At 38.8% G+C, this 22,574-nt stretch overlaps 1 protein-coding gene across 1 annotated transcript in view; it reads right to left on the minus strand.

Annotated features, from left to right (window-relative positions):
• cdkal1 (CDK5 regulatory subunit associated protein 1-like 1) overlaps window positions 1-22,574 on the minus strand; it is a 301,229-nt gene that overhangs the window by 82,929 nt on the left and 195,726 nt on the right. Inside the window, exon 11 of the mRNA XM_054782535.1 lies at window positions 10,309-10,489. Within this exon, the coding sequence (XP_054638510.1) occupies window positions 10,309-10,489 (181 nt within the window). The remainder of the gene's footprint in view (window positions 1-10,308; window positions 10,490-22,574) is intronic.

Below are 22,574 nucleotides of genomic sequence, written 5' to 3' on the forward strand. Positions count from 1 at the left end.
CAGAGATATACAGTCACACTCAAAACATTCAAGCCTCATTATACATTTTTTTGCAAAGTTTTAAAAAATTGCAGTAGTAAACCAACAACAACAAAAAAAAACAATTTAAATGGCGCAACATATCCATTATTATAAACAAACCTAATTTTTTTTTGGTCACCTATTGAAAGTTTGTACGTTTTTAAATACATAGGGGCGGCCAAAAGTAGGGTTAAAGTTACTTCACTGTTAAGGTGAAACAGATAATGAAGTAACTGTAACCCTATTTTTGGCCCACCCTTGTATATCGTATTGTTTTGAGTGCAACTGGAAATTTATGAACACGTTACTATCGGATTTTGCATTTAAAATGACATGGTTGATTGAAACTTGGTTGGGATTACAGCATACACATTTCAAGATAATATTTCTTAAGATATTAGACATTGAGAAACATTATTGTTTTGTTTTTTCCTAATTTACATCATTTGGATTCGTTTTCATTGTTAGTTATTTTTTTCGCCACCATAACACACTTGGTTGATAATAAAGCCTTGTTGATTGGTGTACAGTATCTGCTATAAATTTGCTTCTCTTTCAAGTCTGTATCTACAGTTGGGTGATGGTGTTTTAAGAAGTTTGGATTCCTAAAAACATATATCGGAAAGATTGGCTGTACAAGATTTCTAGAGGTATAGCCATGTGGAAAAAAATCTTTTGATGTGATTGGAAACACTAATGAGGATGATATGAATGAGGTAGTTAAAACGTTTAACAATTATTTAGTAAATATTGGACCAAAACTGGAAGAAGAAATTCTAAAACTCTGGACAATGGACGAATGGAAGGAAAACGTAGATATGAATCTCAATTCCATGTTTCTCACTGATGTAACTAAAAAGGAAATCACTGACATTTTCAAAAATTTTAAAGCAAAAAAATGAAAACAGCTAAAGTGGTTCCAATTTTAAAAAAAATGGAGATAAACATCAATTTACAAATTACCGACCAGTTTCCTTATTACCCTGATTTTTTTATTATCGAGAAGCTATTTAATAACAGGTTGGACAAATGTATTAATAACAATGAATCACTAGCAGGTAGTCAATACGGATACAGAGCTAACATTTCAACTTCTATGGCACTGATTGAAATCACGGAGGAAATTACTAATGTTATAGAACACAGAAAGTGTGCAGTTGCAGTATTCATGCATCTCACAAAAGCCTTCGATACAATTGATCACAATATTTTAACAACAAAATAAAGCTCGGAGAATACACATCTGCAAGTTTAAATATCACGTGTGGAGTACCCCTGGGGTCAATATTGGGACCAAAACTGTTCAATTTGTATATCAACGACATTTGTAAAGTGACAAAGGACTTAAAGTTGGCATTATTTGCGGATGATACCGCTGCCTTTTGTTCTGGGGAAAAGCACAGAAGTACTAATTAAAAAGGTCAAGGATGAAATGGTCATATTAAAGACATTGTTTGATAAAAACAGATTGTACTTGAACTTAAGTAAAACTAGAATAATGCTATTTGGAAATAGCAGAAAGGATATGTACGATCAGATACAAATAGACGGAGTGGACATTGAAAGAGTGAAAGAAAATACATTTCTGGGGATCATAATAGACGAAAAATGAGTTGGAAATCTCATATCAAAAATATACAACAAAAGGTGGTGAGAAACACTTCAATGATCCCTCCCTTCAATGATTTATGCAGTCACATCATTAATCATGTGCAAGCTCTACCTGGCCCCAGACAGCAACTTAAGCATCACCTCACACTTAATGCCTGTTGCCTCTAGTCAAAGTATTATTGTCTCCCATGATATGTGTTAAAGAGGAAGAGTTTGCATTTGGGACAGACCTGCATGTGTTTTCATGTGCATGCTGGGGTAGATGAATGATAGCAACACTCGAAAATGGTGCTACCAGTAGCTGGCCAGCTGTTTTACTTTGACGGCAGCTGCACCGATGCCTCATGGGTAATGGAGTCCTTAACCAATTACAATCTAGGGAAATTAAAAATGCGGTCCCACCAGAGCAACTAATCTCTTTCAGCATCACTTTTTTCCCATCCTCACTCGCTTCAGCAGCTGCTCACTCAAAACTCTTTCTTGCATTCAAACAGCCTCACACACCACCCCCCCACACACAGACACAATTCAGCAAGTCCATTTATCAAGGCTAAGTTCCGGTCACCTGGGGATGATTATGGAGATCCAAGCTAATAGCATTCACATCCTTATATTCTCTACATGCACCCGTCTCTCCCTCCATCCCTGTGGTCTTATTTTCCTTCCATCTGCTTCGGCTCTGCCCTCCATGCGGCTTTCTCTCATACATCACAGACTACAATAGGCAATAATTTACAGATACCACAAAGCACCTGGACCTCCTCACAGCTGGACCATCTCCAGCTCTCGTGTGTTTTCTTTACTTCACTAATTAGTGGGTTGGCTTGGACCACTGTCCTAATAGATCAGCCTCTGGCGGTTGCATGGGTTGATCACCGGTTGCCTCTTTATGTGTTGTTGATGTTAAACAAAACAGTGTATTGACTAAGACTAAATCACACTTGAGCTCTTTTGAGTTCTTTTTTGCAGTGCAAACATGTGGCAGATTCTTACTCAACGCTACACGTTTGCAGAAATGGAAAATTACTTTTTTTAAGGAGTTCTTATCTAAAGTTTTTCCATTTTTATTTAGAGTCGTTCTGATTATGTATTTTGCACAAGGTGGCCGTGATTGATTTTCCTGAGAAACCAAGTACAGCGGATGCCCGCACATTCACGATTCAGCATTCACGGCGCCGTACATTTGCGGATTGTTGGTCAAAAATGAAATTAATATATAATTTATATAGATATATAATTTGCCCCTTCAAAGTAGGCTATTATTTCTGCAGAAAGCACATCTTATTGACCATACCATACCACCCACCATACCAAATGTCAACCAACAATGTATTTTTTGCATATATACTGTGCAAGGCTGTCTGTTATAATAGATGGGGTAAGCACATCTATATTTTTATTCTTTATTTATTTTATTTTTTTTCATTTTTGCCACCTGGGCGGCATAGCTCAGGTCGTATAGTGGTCGTCTCCCAACCTGAAGGTTGCGGGTTTGATCCGCCGTCCTCCGTGATCATGTTGAAGTATCCTTGGGCAAGATACTGAATCCCAAGTTGCTCCTGATGCTGCGTCACCAGTAGGGAAATGTGCTAAAGCGCTTTGAGTGCCTTGGAGGTGGAAAAGCACTATACAAGTGAAAGACCATTTACCACTACCATAAGATAATTTATAAATACGTGATGATACAGGTGAAATGTACAGCATACATGTACCACGGTTACAAAGCCCACAATTTTTACATGCTGTTTATGCTTCACTGATATGTTTTTTTCGTCAAGTCTTAAGAGTCGTGTGTCAAAAATAGACAAGCACAGTTTATGCACAGTTTTTCTCCATTTGCTGGTGGTCCCAAATGGTAAGCCACATCAAAAGCGGGGATCTGCTGTACTACAAATAGCAATATGACTAATTTTTATCTATCTATAAGATATCATCTTAAACATTCTACACATTAACAAACATTTCAGGTGAGCATTTTTTAAAAGCACAGTGCCACTCCAGGCCCCACTGGGTCCTTGCCCATTTTTAGGGATTCTTTTCATTCTATTCCCAACTTCTTTTATACTTACTCCTCTTAGCCTGCCTCTCCGCTCACTACTCCATCTACTTCTCCATCCATCCCTCCCCTGGCTATTCTGCACAGTTGTGTTCCCAGACAAACCATCTGGTCCACTTTATTAATGACTGACCCTACATGGCCCAGACGTCGCTGAGCTGCCACCAAAGTGTGTGTGTACGTGCATGCGTGTGTAATGTGTAAGAACAGGTGCATGCTGACTGATGATGTAATGCACTTCTACAGCTTTGCCCACTGAAGCAGGTGTAAAGCTACTATGAACTGTAACACCATGTTTTCACTCTTGTCACATAGGCTGGATTAACACTACGAGTCTAACTGCCCGGTTTCGATTAGCTGTCTAGATCAGATATATCTTTGACTCTCTATTTACTATTTACTATATGACTGTGAACATCGGGAAGCGACCTCATGGAAGTAAACAATAAATACAAATGTTAAATGTTACATACATTTTAATTGGCCTGGACTGAGATTTACCCCAAATCTCATATAAATCATATGAAGGTAACTAGTAGAATTACTCCACATTACTCCATTTTTTCCATATCCATATTTAGATCACTGATTGGCCCTTTGTCGTAGTTTTGATTTAGTTTGATGTATTTATTATTTTTCACGAGGTCCAACCCATATTGTGCAAAATTGACTTTTTAATGATTGTATCCAAGTAATGAGCCTTGAGATCTTGTTTATGAGCACCACACGAGAAAAATCATCTCCCTCACTTGTGCTCCACTTTTCAAAGAAGAAACACTAATAAGGTCAGTTTTGTGCACAGCACTCTGTGGACAACATCTTTGTGTAAAAAAAAATAAAATAAATAAAAACAAATATATATATATATATATATACACACACACATTCACAGTCAAACCTGTCTATAGTGGCCACCAAAGGGAAACGGCAAAAGTGGCCGATACATTATAGGCAGGTGGCCGTTATAGACAGGTTGGCGGCCATTTTTAATTTGTGCGCGCACATATTAACATGTCTGTGATTAGAAGCTTGCTGTGGGAGAAGCTGTTTTACTATGCACATGACAATGAAACTCTCTTGTATCTTGTATCTTGTGTTTGCAGATACATATAATTATACTGTTACATGTTGACCAGTAGAGGGCACTGTGGGAGTGCGGATAAAAGTTGTAAAGAACTACTAGGTTAATAAACCGCTGTTAATAAAGCGATTAAAGTGCATCGGCGACGTGAGTCTCTCCTTCCCTACAACAAGGGGCATTACAGTATTGACCAGAGCACATTGTCTCACACCAGGAAATAAACGGTGTCACTGTCTGCAACAAGCTCCAAAGAAGACGGCTTTTTATAATGTCGAACAATTGACAGTTTGTGTGGATCTTGTGAATGATTGTGACTGAGCTAGGACTCAGTAATTAAAGTCTACACACGACGGCTTCATTGCTTAAAAAACAAAACTTTTTCGTGCATGAAGCTTCTGCTTGAGTCGGCATTTTGGCCGCTATATGCGGTCAGATATTGACCAACGGATACAAAATGGGTGGCCGCTGGCCGCGTTAGACAGGTGACTGCTATACAAAGGGTCTATAACACGTAAATTCTCTGCGGGGTGATTTTTCAGTGGCCGCCATAGGCAGGTGGCCGCTAAGACAGGTTTGACTGTGTGTGTGTGTGTGTGTATATATATATATATATATATATATATATATATATATATATACATATACATATATATATATATATATATATATATATATATATATATATATATATATATATATATATATATATATATATATACATATATATATATATATATATATATATATATATATATATATATATATATATAGGCTATATAGGCTACACATCTGACCCTGGTGCTCTGCCAGCTATACATCAATCAGCTACAGGCGTGTGAAGTGCATGTTACAGCATTTTGTTTTTCTTGAGCGGACAGACCTAACATGATGTTGCTGTTAAAATATGACTGCAAAGTCAGCTCACACACTGTAGCTATGCTAGTGGTCCTCACGCTTGTGTCCTCCTAATGGTACATTGCTGTATCTGATACATCACACACTAGACAAGTGCAGAGTTCCAGTGTACATTTAAAAAGTGGATAAAGTACACAATAGAGCTTGTTTGAGCTGCACACTGTCTCAGGGACATGTGTGGACAAATGCATGTCTTTAACAGTAAAGCTACATACATGAACTGCCATGTTGCCAGTAGGGCTGAGGCAATAATTTACCGCAAAGCACCTGAACCTCCTCATAGATGGGCCATCTCCAGTTCTCGTGTGTTGTCTTTACTTTACTAATTAGTCGGTTGGCTTGAACCACTGGCCTAGTAGATCAGCCCTTGGCTGCTTGATCAAAGTGATCTAATTCTGCATAGTCACTTTTCAGTACAGTCATCCCTCGTTTATCGTGGTCAATTGGTTCCAGATCCAAACCGTGATAAGTGAATTTTGGCAAAGTAGGATTTCTTATTTATAAACAGAATACTTTTGTAGTTAGAGCATAGAAAACTTGTTTACAAACTTCTAAATGTACTTTTTAATATTAGAGCCCTCCAGACATGAAATAACACCTATATAGTCACCTTTACACTCATATTACTCAATATACATGCAGTAGAAGAAATAAAAAGTAAACAAGCCATGTAAGACATAAAGACTTGTATGTGGTAATATAAATGTGTTCTTTAAGTGACCTGAAAGAGAGGCAGACAGGAAGTAGCGTCGGGGATTCAGCATTGACTTTCCGTTTTCCATGGGTAACGGCCTTAAAGTATCCTGTGTTTTTATTAGGGGTTATTGTACCTGTTGTGAGATCATTCAAACCTGCACTAAAAGCCTGTTGTTCCGGCGATCAAGGCTGATCCATTTCATCGTCTTTGAATGCCTTAAATGTGTTAGTTCATTTGTATGAATATAAACATATAAAATACATACATGTAAAATGCTTAAACATGCATATTTTTGACTACTAAGTATTAAAAAAAAAAAAAAAAACATGATCAGAATGAAACCGCAAAATTCAAAGTGCGAAGTGGTGACGGATGACTGTCCATACTGTAAAATTAATCGCAGAAGAAATGCATATTAGGAGTAGGAGTACACATTTAATTATTAGTCATTTGCTCATGAAAAGTTTGTCAAAGAAACAAACTATTAAAATAAAGTCAGGGAAAAGTTACATTTGTTATAAACAGTTTCTACAAGCTCTTGCATTTTTCCACTGTCTAACTTTCAAAGCGGTGCTTGTGGAAGGATGGTTTGAAAAGATGCCTGCTTACATTCCACCCTGACAATAAGAGTCGGATGAGACAGATTCGAGAGAAAGAAAAGCGAGCAGAAAAAGATAAGAAGCGGAGCAGCTGTGCGGTTGCCTTGGGATTGATCCCTCTAAGACGCACTCAGCTTCTCCTCGGAGAATCGAGTGCGGGGGGGACAAAGGGAATGACTTATGAAGACACCCCACATGAAAGAGATGTGTCAACACTTTGATGGTAAAGAGTGAGAGGGTGTAAATGCAAGGAAAATCTGAACATAACATGGAAGGTGCTGTATAAGAGGTCACACTCGAGAAGAAAGGTCAAAGAAAAGAAGAGCTTCCGTGGGAAAATAAGCAAATACATTGTGCGCCCATGGTTAAGTTCCACATGAAACCTGATGAATTATGCGGCGCACTTAGGTTACCAACCCGGGGATAGACAGATTAATGGCTTCATACTCACCACCAAGCACTGTATAAAAACACTGTTGTAGTTCTTTGAAGTTACTTCAAGATGATACCAAATTAAATGTCAAGGCCTTGAGGTAATGCATCTTTACTGTACGGTAAGTGTCTCCAAGGAGAGAAGGAGAGCGAAAGATCTTCAGAACCATCTAACTTGTGCTGCACTCAAAGGCAATGTCTTCTGAAATGCATTTATTGACATTTTTTTGTATGACCTCTAACACCTCGAACGGGTTTCTTTGTGGCAAAAAAACATTCCAATTTATAAAAGCTGCGAGCAGGTTTTTGGATAGTTGCTTGACTGACAGATGTCTCGTCCTGTCACCTCCAGTCAGAACATCTGCTAATCCAAAGTAAATCCCAGGCAGGTAGTTTCTACGTGGAACTCACAAGAAGGCTGTAACACGTACAGTAAGACATTTACACATTAATACTTGGTGCTTTCAAATAACAACTATATATGAGTGCAGTTTGTCTTTTGATAGCTTTCAGGATTAGCAATATTAGAAGCATGGAAGTTACAGAGGCACGACAGAACTGGAGCAGGATTTTTGGATTTTCGCATGACAAGAGGCAGGCATGTGTTTCCTCTTAACCCACACATGCAAATTGAAGTGTGTAATTCTAATATCTTTCTATGCACAGACGCAGGAACATCTTACCTGAAATAAGCACACATCACTCCTCACATTACAAACTTCAATGCACTTGTGGTTTGGATTAAAGTTGGATTAAAACTGAGTTTTTAATTTGGTAGGATTTGAGTTATTGCCAGTCAGGTTGTGCTGTGCTATTAATGGCAGTCCTGATTTCTTGATGTTCTTTTTCACTGGGTCTCTTGCACCAGCAATTGAATGTCCATGATTATTTGTAAATGATCGTTGATTGTGTCAGATTTGATCAATCTTATTTGAATATCAACATGATTATCTATCTCTTTTTTTTATCCTTTTCTGTCCCTTTTATTTCTTTTTAGAATATGGCAACCCCATACATGATAAACACAGAAAGTGAATCAGAATTGCTGAGACTCAGAAGACGTAAAACCGTTTGAAACCGTTGACTGACAAAATACCTCAAGTCGGCATGTCACCTGTGGGCTCTAAATGCTAATGCTAAAAACATTGCTAACAGAAAAGCAACATGCCGCTCTTAATAGTGTACAGTAATCCCTTAATAAATGGAATATTTCCACATAGAAAACCTGTTTTGATCTTCTAAATATGGTTATTAACATTATTAAACCCCTCTAGACATGAAATAAAAACCCCTAGAGTCACCTTCACGTTCATATTACCGCATATAGTCGTTATAATCACAGAAAATAAGCCATTTAAGACATCAGCAAAACTTGTGCTCATGTGTGTAGCAGTAAATGTGTGCCACATGAGTGGACAGGAAGCAACACTTGGGGTTCAGAAGTGCGTTTTAGCTGGACTATTGCCACAACAGTACTAGACCGTCTGATTGTTATGATAATGATTATGATCCATATGATGTTATTGTTGTGCCTGTTGTGAGATCATTTAAACCTGCAATACAAGCCTTCTGCTTCGGCAAACAAGTCTGGTGCTTGTCTCACCGAACAATTACTGACACCTAGTGACCAATGTAGAATACAGTCGTCCTTCACCACCTCAGTTTTCACGGTTTCACTCCATCACGGTTTTTCAAAACAAAAAAATTAATACAATCAGTTTTGTGGCTGACTATGGCCTATTAGTCAAAAATATGCATATTTAACAAAATTCTACATAAACTTGGCCTAAATTAAGCACTGTCAGGCATACAAATGGCTAAATAAAGGTAAGGTAAGGTATTCAGAAGACGCGTTGTAGAGTAATATCTGTGGCATGTTGTGGGGCTGGGCCTGGAAGTGAGTGTTTTTAGTGCGAGTGCGTTTAGCAGTGTGGAGACTGCATGTGACAGGCGTGAGTTGTTGCCGACAGCTGTTGGTCACTAGGTGTCAGTTACGTTACATTGATAAGACAATAGCCACCGCAGGGAGTACGCTGCCAATGATAACGTGAGTCTATGTTACGTCTTATTTATGTCTGTCTCATGTTCTGTTTTTATATCTGGGTAATATGTGTAAAGGTGACTATAAGGGTGTTATTTCATGCCCAAAGGGCTGTAAAAACCGTATTCAGAAGATTGTAAACAGGTTTTCTATGTTCAAACTATGAAAATATTCCATTTATACAGAAGAAATTCTATTTCGCGGAAATTCACTTATCGCGGTCGAGTCTGGAACCAATGAACCGTGATAAACTAGGGATTACTGTACTACATTCACAATATCAATATGTCTTCTCAATTCCTTATATTTGTATTTTAGTTCATTTTGCCATTTTGCTTGGAAATGCTTAATTTAGGCAAAAATATGTGCAATTTGCTTAAATATGGATTTCGTATTTACTATTAGGCCATATTCAACCACAAAACAGCATGATTTATTAATTTCTATTTGTTTGAAAAACTCATCAAGTGAAGCTGCGAAATTCGAACCCCAATGTGGCGAGGGATTCCTTTACGTCTACTTTAGTAGGCCGTTTTTCGAAGCTGAGTTTTGAACACCTCTCCAATGTGGAAGATGATTGTGGCAAGCGGCCACATTTCTCACACGCCAGACATTCAACTGACGGTCGTACGATCAGTCGGGTCGGCCAATCGCAAATCGTATAACCATGTGCACTACACGACTGATGACATCCGTTAAGATTTGAAATCAGCGAAGTTAATTTGTGTATAACCTGCAGAAAGCATATCATCACAGGATATCGCACATATATTATAATACTAAAATGAGACAAAAGGCAAACACCAAATTGGGAACATCGCAGTGGTAAAAACAGAATAACAGGGGTGCGCTTACCACATGTGCCGGCACTTGTTCCATCTTGGCCGCCGGTGTCCCTGGTCTGGGGTAGAACTGATTGATGAAGAGACTGGGGAATCGATAACATTTCACCAGGTCTGTAGTTTCTCTGAAGTCTTCCTGCGTCTCGCCAGGGAAGCCGCAGATGATATCTGTCGCAATTGTTACACCTGGGACCCTGAGAGAGAGACAAAGAGGAGAAGAGTGTGTGACAATGCCACTTTAACAACACGTTTAAATTAATGACAGTGGCATACAATAGATAGGCTGACCAGGACTTTTTGCTGTTTGAAATAAACACGCACTACAAAACAATAGCATCAAGATGATTTTTTTTTTATTTTGCTCAGAACAATCATTTGACCGAAATGAGGCATTCTACCCGCGTTGGAGCACACCTCCCAATCAACAATGAATCACTGGGAGTTTAGCTAGATCTCTTAGCTCAATCTTAATCCACTCAGCATGTTGCTTGGTGACAACATAAGACACCTAATCTTAACCCGGTTAAAAAATTTATGGACAAACTAGAATACAGATTTTGAGGCAGGAAGTAGAATATACAGTACAGGGCAGCGTTCATATTTCTGTTTGGCTCCATCAACAATAAACTGTAATAACATCTGAAAAAAATAACCATTGCAGAATAAGACAACTTGTGATATAATTACGACAGATCCACAGTGACAAAACGACCACTGCTTAATCAATTTTCTATGGAAAAAAAAAATAATAATAAATGAGAGGTTTGCGATTAACCAATATTTTCCCACTGCTGTAAAACTAGATAAAGCTCTGTAGCTTTACAGAAGGCCACAGCTATTCCCCATGGACTAATTCAGCCAATCAAAACCCAATTTGAAATCCTTTTGCCAATTGTTTGCTATTGAATATTGATTTGGTTGCTCATTGGATTAATCATAGCCAGTGGGAAACTGGGATAAATGAATTGGTTTGTTCTGTCTATTTTGTTTGTATTGGCAAGTCTGGGTCAGCAGTGCCTCTCTAGAGTGCATACTTGACATTACAATTTTAATGTATGCTGTTTTCACGTGTTGCAATACAATTTTAATGATTAGGCCAAATCCCTGAGGAATTTGTCTTTATGCCTGATGGCTAAACTAGCCGTCCATTACTAGAAAAAAAAGCAAAATTAGCAATAGGAGAAACAAAATTCAGAAAAGTCCAATACATGAGTAACAAGTTGGTTTTTCGGGTTCCTCAATTTGAATATATATTTATTTGCAGACAGAGACTGAACAGTACCCATTACACAATTGATTGATTGGCAATCAGTCTGAATAAAAACAAACCATTGATTACAGCAACACTGTGTTCTACACTTTATAAACTCTGCACTTACATATGGCAACATCTTCAGTAGGTTCAGAAATAAAAGCAAGGAAGTGATTCAATCTTTGATATTTATCACTCGCATTAAGACAAGAAACACAGGCAGCTAGAAAAAGACATTACGAGTGAAATGTATCTGCAATCGACAACATGATGCATCTTTAATTAGATTAACTTCCTGCATCTGCAACCTGCTGATAACCCCTGACCTATTGATAGGTTCCAATTGGCTGATGGTCATTAATATTAACCACTGGCCTGTGGGGACAAACATCCTTGACCTCGCTGATTTTACTGATAACTATTACAAGGGAGGGAAAAAGAAATGAAAAGAGCATATATTTACAATGGGTGATCATATTACAGTGGATCCCTTCACATTCACAACTCAGCATTCACAGCCACGGAAATCTGCAGATTTTTGGTAAGGACGTTTGAAAAAGTCTTTAATTAATTACTGGGAAAACAATAATCCTATATCTTGTATCAGTCACATTGTAGATTACGTGAAGCTCATGGGATACAAATGCATACATCTTTCAAAAAAAGTCAGCACACATAAATAAATAATAAATTGTCACTTTTTATTCCTATTTAATGGTCTTGTCGCTAGAGTGTATGAGCATGTTCCTTCAAGCCATTCTATTCAGTGGGAGGGGAGGTAAATAAAATTAGCAAAGTGAATAAACATGCATATTTCCCTGGCCTGGAAAGATAACTGTTTTTGAATCTCCAAGGCGCTTGTTTAATTTGTCGTATGTAGCCTTTGGTGGTGCGGGTGGGTGTATGAGCGTATTTGACAGCGAGTGGTTTATTTATTTATTTGCTAAGAACATTCATACCAGAGCTGGACAAAAATGTACAAATCAGGCCAAGGTGTAAAGCAGCACAGGGAGACAAAATACTGCAAAAAATAAGTGGAAATCGACTTTGGTGGATTAGCTGGAGGTGGAGGCTGCGAGTAAAAAAAAAAAAAAAAAAAGCAAAAAGCATACACACACAACACACTGTCATTTTGACACCTCTGTCTCTCTGAGATCTAAGGGTGATAGAGGTGTGATGTGGGATCCTAATGAACGAAGGCCGCATTGATACGCTCCTTGTTAAAATGAGACAGAAAGGAACACATCTTGTTATTGTTCACCTTTCAAAACCTTGTGTAGAAGAAACGGGGGTGTGGGGGGGGAAATGAGGACACACTCCAGATGAGCTTGCAGCTTCCACTTGCTTTCAATTAAGTCAACACGGGGTTATTTTTAAAAAATGCAAAGCAGGCAAAAGAACTTGGAACACGAGAATAAACTTTGTCACTGTGATTTGAACTTCATTTTAATAGTGGATGACTTGGCTGTGCATTGGCTTTTTAAAATGCTTTGCCATTTCTGTACTGCAATGTCAGTGATGCATATGCTTATGGAAAATAAGAGATAAAGATGGCAAACTGAGAATGAGCCCAAAAGGACTGACTGCAGGGATTAATGTCTGGTGTGAAGAAAGGCGATAAAGAGATGGAGCGCGAGACAGAGAGAAACAGAAACAGAGAGAGGTGAACATCTATCAAGGGAGGGAATTATAATCATTGCTGTATCTAATATTCTGACCCATTTGCTGTATATTTGGCCCATATCGAGAGTTCAAATACCGCTACCAAGACATACAATTTGAACGGCATCCAAACAACACTGTGACCTGTGTTCCAATCAATTGTGAACCCATAGTATTCCAGGTTCGCCCCAGGTGGGATACAATTATAGTCCAAGATAGAACTGAAAAAGACGCAGTGAGCATTTCTTAATGTCTTCGCAATAAGTCCACAAATCAAGAGGCATAATTGGGTAGTTTAACAGATATTTAATATTGTGCTACAAATATGTGCATCCAGTCTGAGCTTGCATATACACTAGAATCTGTTCATAGGAGATGACAGTCTTTTAATTAAAACCTTAATCACACAGTCACTCCCCATCTGCCTCAATAGGCTGAATTAAGCCTCATAAAAACATACCATTGTCTTCTGCACATTTATTATCAAGTCTTTGTTTGCTGAGGCCCTTGTGTGTGTATTCCTTTCCATTTACTCAGTCACCCTCTTCATCATATATTCAAACTGTGTGCACGTGGATGTAAGCATGTTTACCCAACAGATGCCTGTGGGCGGGCACCCCATGATAAGATAAAGATGGACCACTGGGAGAAAAGAAGGTGACCAAAAAAACAACAAAAAAAAATGAGGGTGCCACGCAGGTATGGCAAAGAATGGGATGGAGGATGAGAGCGGAAGAGACAATCTGGGAAGGTAAATATTTACCTATTCATGTGTTGAGAAGAGACCATGCTACCCATCTGTGCTGCACTGTGTGTGTTTTTTTTTTTTTCTTGAAATGGTAATGTGTGGCACTGTGGGCTACTGTGATGCAGGAGGTGGACATCGAAAGAAGAGGGAGTTTAGGGAGATTTGCTGTGCAGACTTGAGTTCCAGAATATTATAAGTAATATAAGTATAATAGTATATAATATAAGTAGTGATGCACAATATATTTTTTTCAAGCTGATACCAAACAAAGTTTGCTATCAAAGACAAAGTTGGATCCGACAAACTACCAATAGATTTGTCCCTACCAAATGTCATGACATCAATACTACAAAGAAAAAAACAACTGAAAAAATAATAGCAGCTTGGTACAAACTGTGTCTCCAAGGGATTTGCTTGCAAATCCCTTGGGGGGGCTGGTCCGGGCTGGTCCGGGGTGGTCATCCAGTACTGTCATTTCCTTGATGAAATCACAGATCGCTTCAGCCCTCAGTTTGTCTCAGACAAACTTTTTTGCACTTTTCAAACACCGTGGCGGTAGGAACAAGCCCTGGGCGTTGTTGCAATAATGGTGTTTCAGGTGGCTGATAAGGTTTGATGTGTTACTGTGTTGAAAGTGAAGAGTAGAAACAACAAGGCCCACACAATGGATGCCACGTTTACAAGTTAGCTCAGGTGTGTTATGATCGTTTGCAGCATGTCACAGAAAAGGAGCTCACACTAACCCACCTACAGCACAGTACGAGGTAATCCTGCCTCATTGAAACTTGTTTTTTTATTGGTCATCAGAGCTGTTTTTCAAAAAAATACCTGTACACTTTTAGTATTTTAATGGGGATGCCAACATTTGATTTAGATTACTGGTATATAATGCTTGCAGTTCCAATCCCTCTCTGTTACTAGGCCATGGTTACAACACATTAAAAATAAACTTGGTATCATCTCTACTACAGATGTCTTGCAAAAAGAATGCAACCTTTAGAGCCCTGAGAAACAGTCCTAAAATGGAAACATAGCCTATCAGCATTCGTCTTTCTACATCACACGGTATACACAGCGGCAGACTTTAAAGGTCATTTGTGTCTTCATTTTCCGTGATCTACAGAGATTAAACAAAACCATGCACACAGAGAAAAGCATGTGTCATATGCTTAATGCAGACTATTAAATGCTGCCTCAAATACTTTCAGAAGCTCAAATAAACAGTTGTCAAGTTCCTGGAAGTCATGAGGACCATGGGTTTGTACGTATTAAAAGGTGCTGTCTGTTATGGTCAGGTACTGCGATGGAGGCACTAGCATTCAAGCGTACTATATCCCACCTTATTCCTGCTCAGCCATGACTGCTAATTGGCAATAGCGTCTGTGTACGTGCGTGCACACTACGGTCATGTGCCTGTGCATGAGCCATGAGTGACAGCCATCAACGCCACTCCCCTTTTTGAACGACCACTGTCATTCCGTTTAACTCGTAATTGTGAAGAATATGTGCATTTTTTTTGTACAATCTGTTCTTTGAACCCACTATTGGTAACATGCTAGCCTTTGGTAGTTTTCTTATACGTATTTTTTAGGTGAAAAAAGTGTAATTTGGAGCCAAGAAAAGACAGCACCTTTAAGTCTACAGCTCTGGAATTGCAGCTGCTTTTATGCTTTTATGCAGAACCCAGTGAAGTTGGGAAATGACCACAACGACCACCCGGATTCAGACTTTTTCCACCCTTAAGTCTTGTTGGTCGGGAGTAATCGCTTTAAACACAACAGGGCAGGAGAAGTTAATGACCAGCGGGAGCTTAACTGCGGTCCTGGTAGACTGGACATTTACACAAGAGTCACCCCTGCTCTTTTATGGTTTTGATAATACCACACACTGAAGGCAGAGTATTGATGGAATTACTTGGTTCACCTTTTCAGTGCAATACATACAAAAATCAAACAACCTAAGCTTGAACGGTGGCTGTAAAGAGGGCTTTTGGTACACTTCAGCTCAGCGAACATCTGTTATAAAGAAGATTGGTGATTATATTTTACTTTTTTCTATATTTATTTCAAAAAGATAATGGACTATTTGATTTTAGCGGCTATTTTTCTATAAGGTTTTTTTATTTGAATGAAACAACTTTGCATGCATATTTGACTCTGTCTAAAAATATCGGCATATATATCGTATATCTATATTCAACACAAATATATGGGGATGTGGGATGTGAATTTTGGTCTACTGTATATCGTCCAGCCCTAGCCAATACTGATCGATGCCTGATCGATCGGAGCATCCCTAGTGTACAATAATAACACCGTTCCATGCAAAATTATTCAACTACCATTTCAACTTGTATAGATTCATTTACTGAACATTCAGCAGTGTGCAATGAACCAACAAAACAATGACAGGGTAAGTAGCTCAAAAGAGCTAATATTGCAAGCAGTCACTCTTAAGTGGCAGTGGCCATGTATTTGAAGTGCTTAAACTTTCTATTTGAATGTAAAGTGCAAATGTATAAGTAGTTCAGATTGTGAGTGTTTTTCATTTCCATGCAGAGCGAGATGCACAAGAGCATGTTGGCTTGATTTACTACTGCTGCTTAGGGTAGATACATATTCTATTAACTCAAGTGGTCTGTACAAGAGTGTTAACAGTTTCTTGTTGCCACTACAGCTGCAATGATAAGTGAACATAAAAAAAAGACAAGTTGGCAGGTGTATTCATTTTGATGTAAAATGATTCAGGAACTCAAGTATGAAGAAGAGGTTAATGCTATCCAGAGCACATAGACAAGAGTTGAGGGGTGACAGCAAAGTGATTGGTGAAGAGAACAGCCTGCAAACCATCAATAAGGTTCCCCTGCCTGCAATTACCCCACATTATTTACTCCTATTTGCTTTTTCTCAATCTGGTTTGCAATTTTAGAGAATGGATGGTGGAATGATTTTTCCCACCTAGCTACTCTCCAGCACAATAGGCACTGGAGCATTAAAAGATGCACTACGTAAGCATTAACACATGCAAGAAACACACACTTCAGATGACTGAAAGCTATTTATCTTCACCTTGTAGCCATCATAACTTTGGAAGACAAATCAATGCATGTCTTACTTATGCAAACAAATGATTCACAGGCGGTGAAGACTTGCTGGCTGTGGCTAGTTGCTCACAGGGAACACAAGCCATTTGTCCGGGAACCTGCAGAGCACAATAACCTCTGTGCTTGTGTGCATTGGGTCATTTGTAAAGATCAAGGGTAGAAAGGGGGAGCCACATAAATAATGATCCCACTGGAGTCATCAGTAAACTTTATCATTTAATGAAATGGCCTGAGCAGATCTGCAGTTCAATTTAAGTTGGGCACACATGCAGAGAAACACATACTTCATTAAGCTTGGACAAGCTTTCTGAAATCACACACACACACACACACAAACAAACGCACACGCACACACATACAATGCAATGGTCACTGAGAACGACCGATGGCCAGACAGACAAAGGCTAAGTTTACATGCACTTAAACAGTCAGAATCCCAAAATAGCTTGGTCTCTGTGGTCATTTCAGCTGTGTATGTTTCTCATGGACGAGGAAGAGAATGCTACATGCAAAGAGATGTGACTGGTAGAAGCCAGGTGGTCAAATACAGCTCTAGTGTGCGGTCGGTCACTTTTTAAAAAGGTATTAAATGGCATCTGCTTTAAAGGGTCACAGGCATGACTTTTCAACTTTGCTTAAAGATGTTCTATATTGTTTGTAATTATGTTCTACGTTAAATTCGTAAAAAATACATTTTTGTACATGTCGGGTGTCATTTTGGCCTCAACTCCTTAGAAATGGGGTGTTTCCCAGGTGACGTCGGCAAAGGCGCAGCTCCCAGCTAACGCCTGGTAAACAAAGCCTTCAGGAGCTCGTCGACTTCGGTATATTTTTCATCAAAACAGTAGTCATGCCAAAACGTTGTGTTGCCGCTGGCTGTTCACAATGTTCAAGTGATAATGAACGAAGCAAGTACACAGACAAGAGAGAAATGGACCACTGCCTCATTCTCGTTCATTTCACTGAAGACTGCTATGAAGAAACACCTTTACAAAAGCATTTGGCTTGAAAGTACAGTATCAATGCGTTTTGGATGCAATTGCTGATGCTATGCTACACAGGACTGGAGTGGATTAAATAAACAGTGATGGCTTGCTTTGACCAACTATTTAAAGAACAAACTTTCAACAAATAATTGAATTCTTGGTTTCATTGTCAGCAAAGCTGCCTGAATTGTTGTCTATGGGAATACCGTTCTTGCTTCACTAAATAGATTTCATTAGGTAGACGGTTGTACCTGTTATATTTGTATATTTGTACTTTATTTAGAGTGGAGAAATATTTTGATTAGGGATGCTCCGATCAGGATTTTATGCTGCCAATTCCGATACCATGAGTGAGTAAAATCGGCCGATACCGATCACACAGATTAAGTCTACATTTTTTATTGATTTATGATGAGTGCTACTGTCCAAGGGTGCCGTATAAGAGGGACAACTTAGGACAATTCCAAGGTCGCCTGACAGCCAGGGGGGACAAAAAATGCTTGCTTTTCATTCAGGTTTTCAGTTAATAATGAAAGAACAGTACAAAGAAATGCATTCTGAAATACAAAATGTGAGTTGTGGACACCAGCATTTTGTTCATGTTCTGGTAAAACAAGCATATTTGCTTTGTTTGGGTTTAAAATAAGCTCTGAAAATAAATGTTACAAAAATGAGTAGCTCTTGGCCATTTTCATTTCGTAAAAGTTGCTCTCACAAGGAAAAACGTTGGTGACCCCTGGCCTATATGATATGAAAACGGGAACCATAAAATCACCTTCATTTAAACAAAAACATATTTTACTTACTTTTTCAAGCGAACATATATCACTCGTGAAATTTACAGAGGATGATCCGCCTTCTGGAAGGAGGCTTTGGCGTGTTATCCAGCGTTGGCTACATTAGCTGCCGTTTGACTGATGATCACATCGTGAGCCTCGAAAACTCACCATACTCCATCAAATGTTTGCTCTTCAAATGCTGTATTAAATTCAAGCTTTTTAACGCGCTATCCCGGGCAAGTGGCATGTTTTGCAGGTTGGAAAATGCATATCACTCTCACAAATGGCAGATAAGTTCCACACGGCAGACATGTTTGTTTTGGGTTTGGTACGCCTGCGCATTGTGAAAGAAACGCTCCTCTACAGTCTGCATGCTACAATAGTACCACCCCGAGGTGATTGAAAGGCATTTATTGGCTTTTTCACGTAAATCAGTCAATATCGATCGGTGGCTGATCGATCGGAGTATGCTTCATTTTTACGTTATCTGCCACCGTTGTTGGTGTCTACTTAAAGCAGACGAACAAAATTTAAATATAGTATTTTCAGTCCATTTAAATTGAACACCAAAAATACGTTGTGGTGTTACAATACGCCTGTTTGATATGTTTCTAGCCACCCGGGATGTGTTTAGGTGTCATTTTACGTATTAAAACTGGATTCTTCTAAAATGCTCTGCCACTTAATAAACAGGTAGGCTTTTATTGTATCCATACACTTAAAAAATAATCACATATTTCAGTGTCTGTAGTATGATAGCCTCCTTGTTGGTGTAAACAGTCCCACTCCCTCTGGCGTCATCTTCTACTTCTGCTGTGAATTAAATGTTGTAAAGTCTGTGCCATTTGTCCTCCACAGGGACTGGCACATGCATAGAAAGCCCCACAATGATCGACTGATACACGTAAGAGGGATCTGGTTTCCACTTGCATTGTTCTAATGTCTCAATCCCGTCCTAAAAAAGTCTAACACAATCCAATTAAGGTGTTTACATGCATTTTAAAAAGCTGGGTTCAACCAAATTTCTGCAATAATTCAGGTTTTTTTAGAGCATGTAATCATAGTGAACGTGTGCATGCAGCAACCGTCTTGCCAGACCGTCTCTTTGCACTCAAACCTTTATTGACATGCCTGCAGCAAATCATTCATCATGCCTTTAGTTGTGTGCTGTTCTGACCCGGGCAGTTATGGATTGGATCAGTGCACCGGATAAATGATGAAAATCTTACGTGAAGCAAATGTATGATCCACTCGCTTTAAGAGGAGGCTTTTGTTTTTTTGTTTTTTTGTTTTTTTTTTTTTTTTGGGGGGGGGGGGTTGACAGCCATAAATATGATCCATAAACCACTGGGAGAAGAATCTGGTCAGAATCAGTATGTCTTTTTTAAAAGTACTTAAGTACTTATTTCATGTTGTCAGTGACCAGTCCGCAGATTACCCGCCTCTCGCACAAACTCAGCGGGGATGGGCCCAAGCTCATCTGTGACATTTTTAATTGGGAATAAAAAAAAAAAGAAAAAAAGAAAAACTCCACAATGCAAAAAAATGTATTCTTAATTATGGCATTTTTAATTGCCCTTTATTAAAAGCATTATTGGTACATGAGTAAAATTGTCATTGAATAAAACTGAGAGCAGGTAAAGTTCCATCAATTCATCCATTTTCGACGCCGCTTGTCCTTACTAGCGTCGCGGGGGTATGCTGGAGCCTATCCCAACTGACCTTTGGGCGAGAGGCAGGGTACACCCTGAATTATTTTAAAGTTGCTAGGAAATAATGTGTATGTCAGTGTTACTTGACATATTGTACTTGCAATATGCTGATGAATTAAATTCAGTGTACAACGTCACAGTAAGCGTGTTGAAACAACATGTAAGAGTGCATTCTTAAGGCCTGAATAGCGACTAGACGTAACTTAACCGGTAAGCTCACTGCTTTGGCGGCACAGTTCCCTCCTTGTAGACAACAGAGTAGGAGGAATGCAGAAAAACAAATGTGAGCACTGAAGTGGCAACGAGGCAGCGCTGTCTGTCAGTGGCAATCCACTTCGGTGGTCAAAAACACAAGAGTCACACAAACACGCACATGCTTCAAGTCCTCGCACGCAACCGTGTGGCTGAAAATAAGCCAAAGCCCGGTGACTCAACAGAAAGAAACATGATGAGACTGAGAGACCGGAGGGTGAGTCAGACAGCGAAACATGACAGTGTTGTCAGATATACCCGACTATCAGCTGTTCTTGTGTGTGTTGGTGTGTGCACGTGGACCGTGCGCGCACATGGAAAGTGAACACAGTGCCGCCTTGATACCTGGTTTTCAAATACACGAATGACTCACCTGCTCACATCATCTTACCATTCTATATGACTAGTTATAGTGCTTTCTCCGCCCCTCCTTGTGTTTGTGAAGCAAACAACATAAATGAGGAGTCGCTTAAAAAGTTTAAAAGTTTAAAATAAAATGAATATAAAATAGGTTAACCTATAGTATACAAAAAAAATGTGTTTGTCTCCCCTTTGCAGTTAAGATCTATTCTACTGAGACCAAGTTCTACGAGATTTGGGAGTACGATAATCCCTCAATTATCTCGATTAATTGGTTCCAGTCCTGACCGTGATAAGCAAAATTTCCGCAAAGTTGGATTCCTTATTCGTAAATAGAATATGTTCATAGTTACGACATCGAAAACCTGTTTACGACCTTCTACGTACAGTCCAGCTACGTCCAGCTCTCTGGACATGAACCAGCACTCCTATAGCCGTCTTTACACTCATATTACCCAATAGTACACATAATATTACCCAATATAGTACACATAATGAGTAAATAAGCCATTTAAGACATAAATAAGACTTGTGCTCATGTGTGTTGCTATAAATGTGTTTCCTTGTTGAGCTAAGCAGCGGGCGGACAGGAAGTGACATCGGGGGTTCAGAGTTTTAGCTTGCCGTGGGTTATGGCTGCAACGGTAGCCTTTGTTGTTATTAGGGATTTTTATGAGAGATTATTGTGCCTGTGAGATCATTCAAACCTGCAATAAAAGTCTGTTGTTGACGTGAGCAGTGAAGAATACTTACACGTCATTCACAGCAACCTAGAACGCGTCTTCTGAATGCCTTATATACAATACGTATTTTAGTTCATTCAGCCATTTTAATGTGAAAAAAATGCTTAATTTGGCTTTAATGTTTTTAGTTTGCTTTTTATTGGTTAATTATAAGAGGTATCTCTAAATATGTCTTTCTCGCTAGTAAGTACTGTATGTTCAGTGTCCCTTTGCTGTTTTTTTTTTTACTTTGCTACAGAAAAAAACTGCAACCTTGAGGTAGCATGTAATTGTTGACTTCAACCTATCAGCTATCTTTAGTAGGAAATTTAAAATCCATAGGTTTTCTTAATTTGGGATGTGTATAATAATCGAGAAGAATTCCCAATTCGGGACCGAGGTGGATAGATTATCTTGGCAAAGGAATAGTGCTTACTAACACAGATTTACACAAATATGTGACCAATATTTGAAACAAACAGGCATTTGTGTACATAGAAAAAGTTGATTAGTTTATGTTTTTGTAGAGTGTATGTCAAATATAATAATTATTTGATGGTTAATTGTCTCCATAATGGGAGTACACCTCCATCACTTTACTGGAACTGCAAGTACTATCACAACATGTGACTGTCAGAATTTTAGTTGTCTTATTAAGTCAAAATGTTTCCACGTAGCGTGATCATGAAGAATGAGGATGCAA

Source organism: Dunckerocampus dactyliophorus, chromosome 7, assembly GCF_027744805.1.
Source record: "Dunckerocampus dactyliophorus isolate RoL2022-P2 chromosome 7, RoL_Ddac_1.1, whole genome shotgun sequence".
NCBI classification, from domain to species: Eukaryota; Metazoa; Chordata; class Actinopteri; order Syngnathiformes; family Syngnathidae; genus Dunckerocampus; species Dunckerocampus dactyliophorus.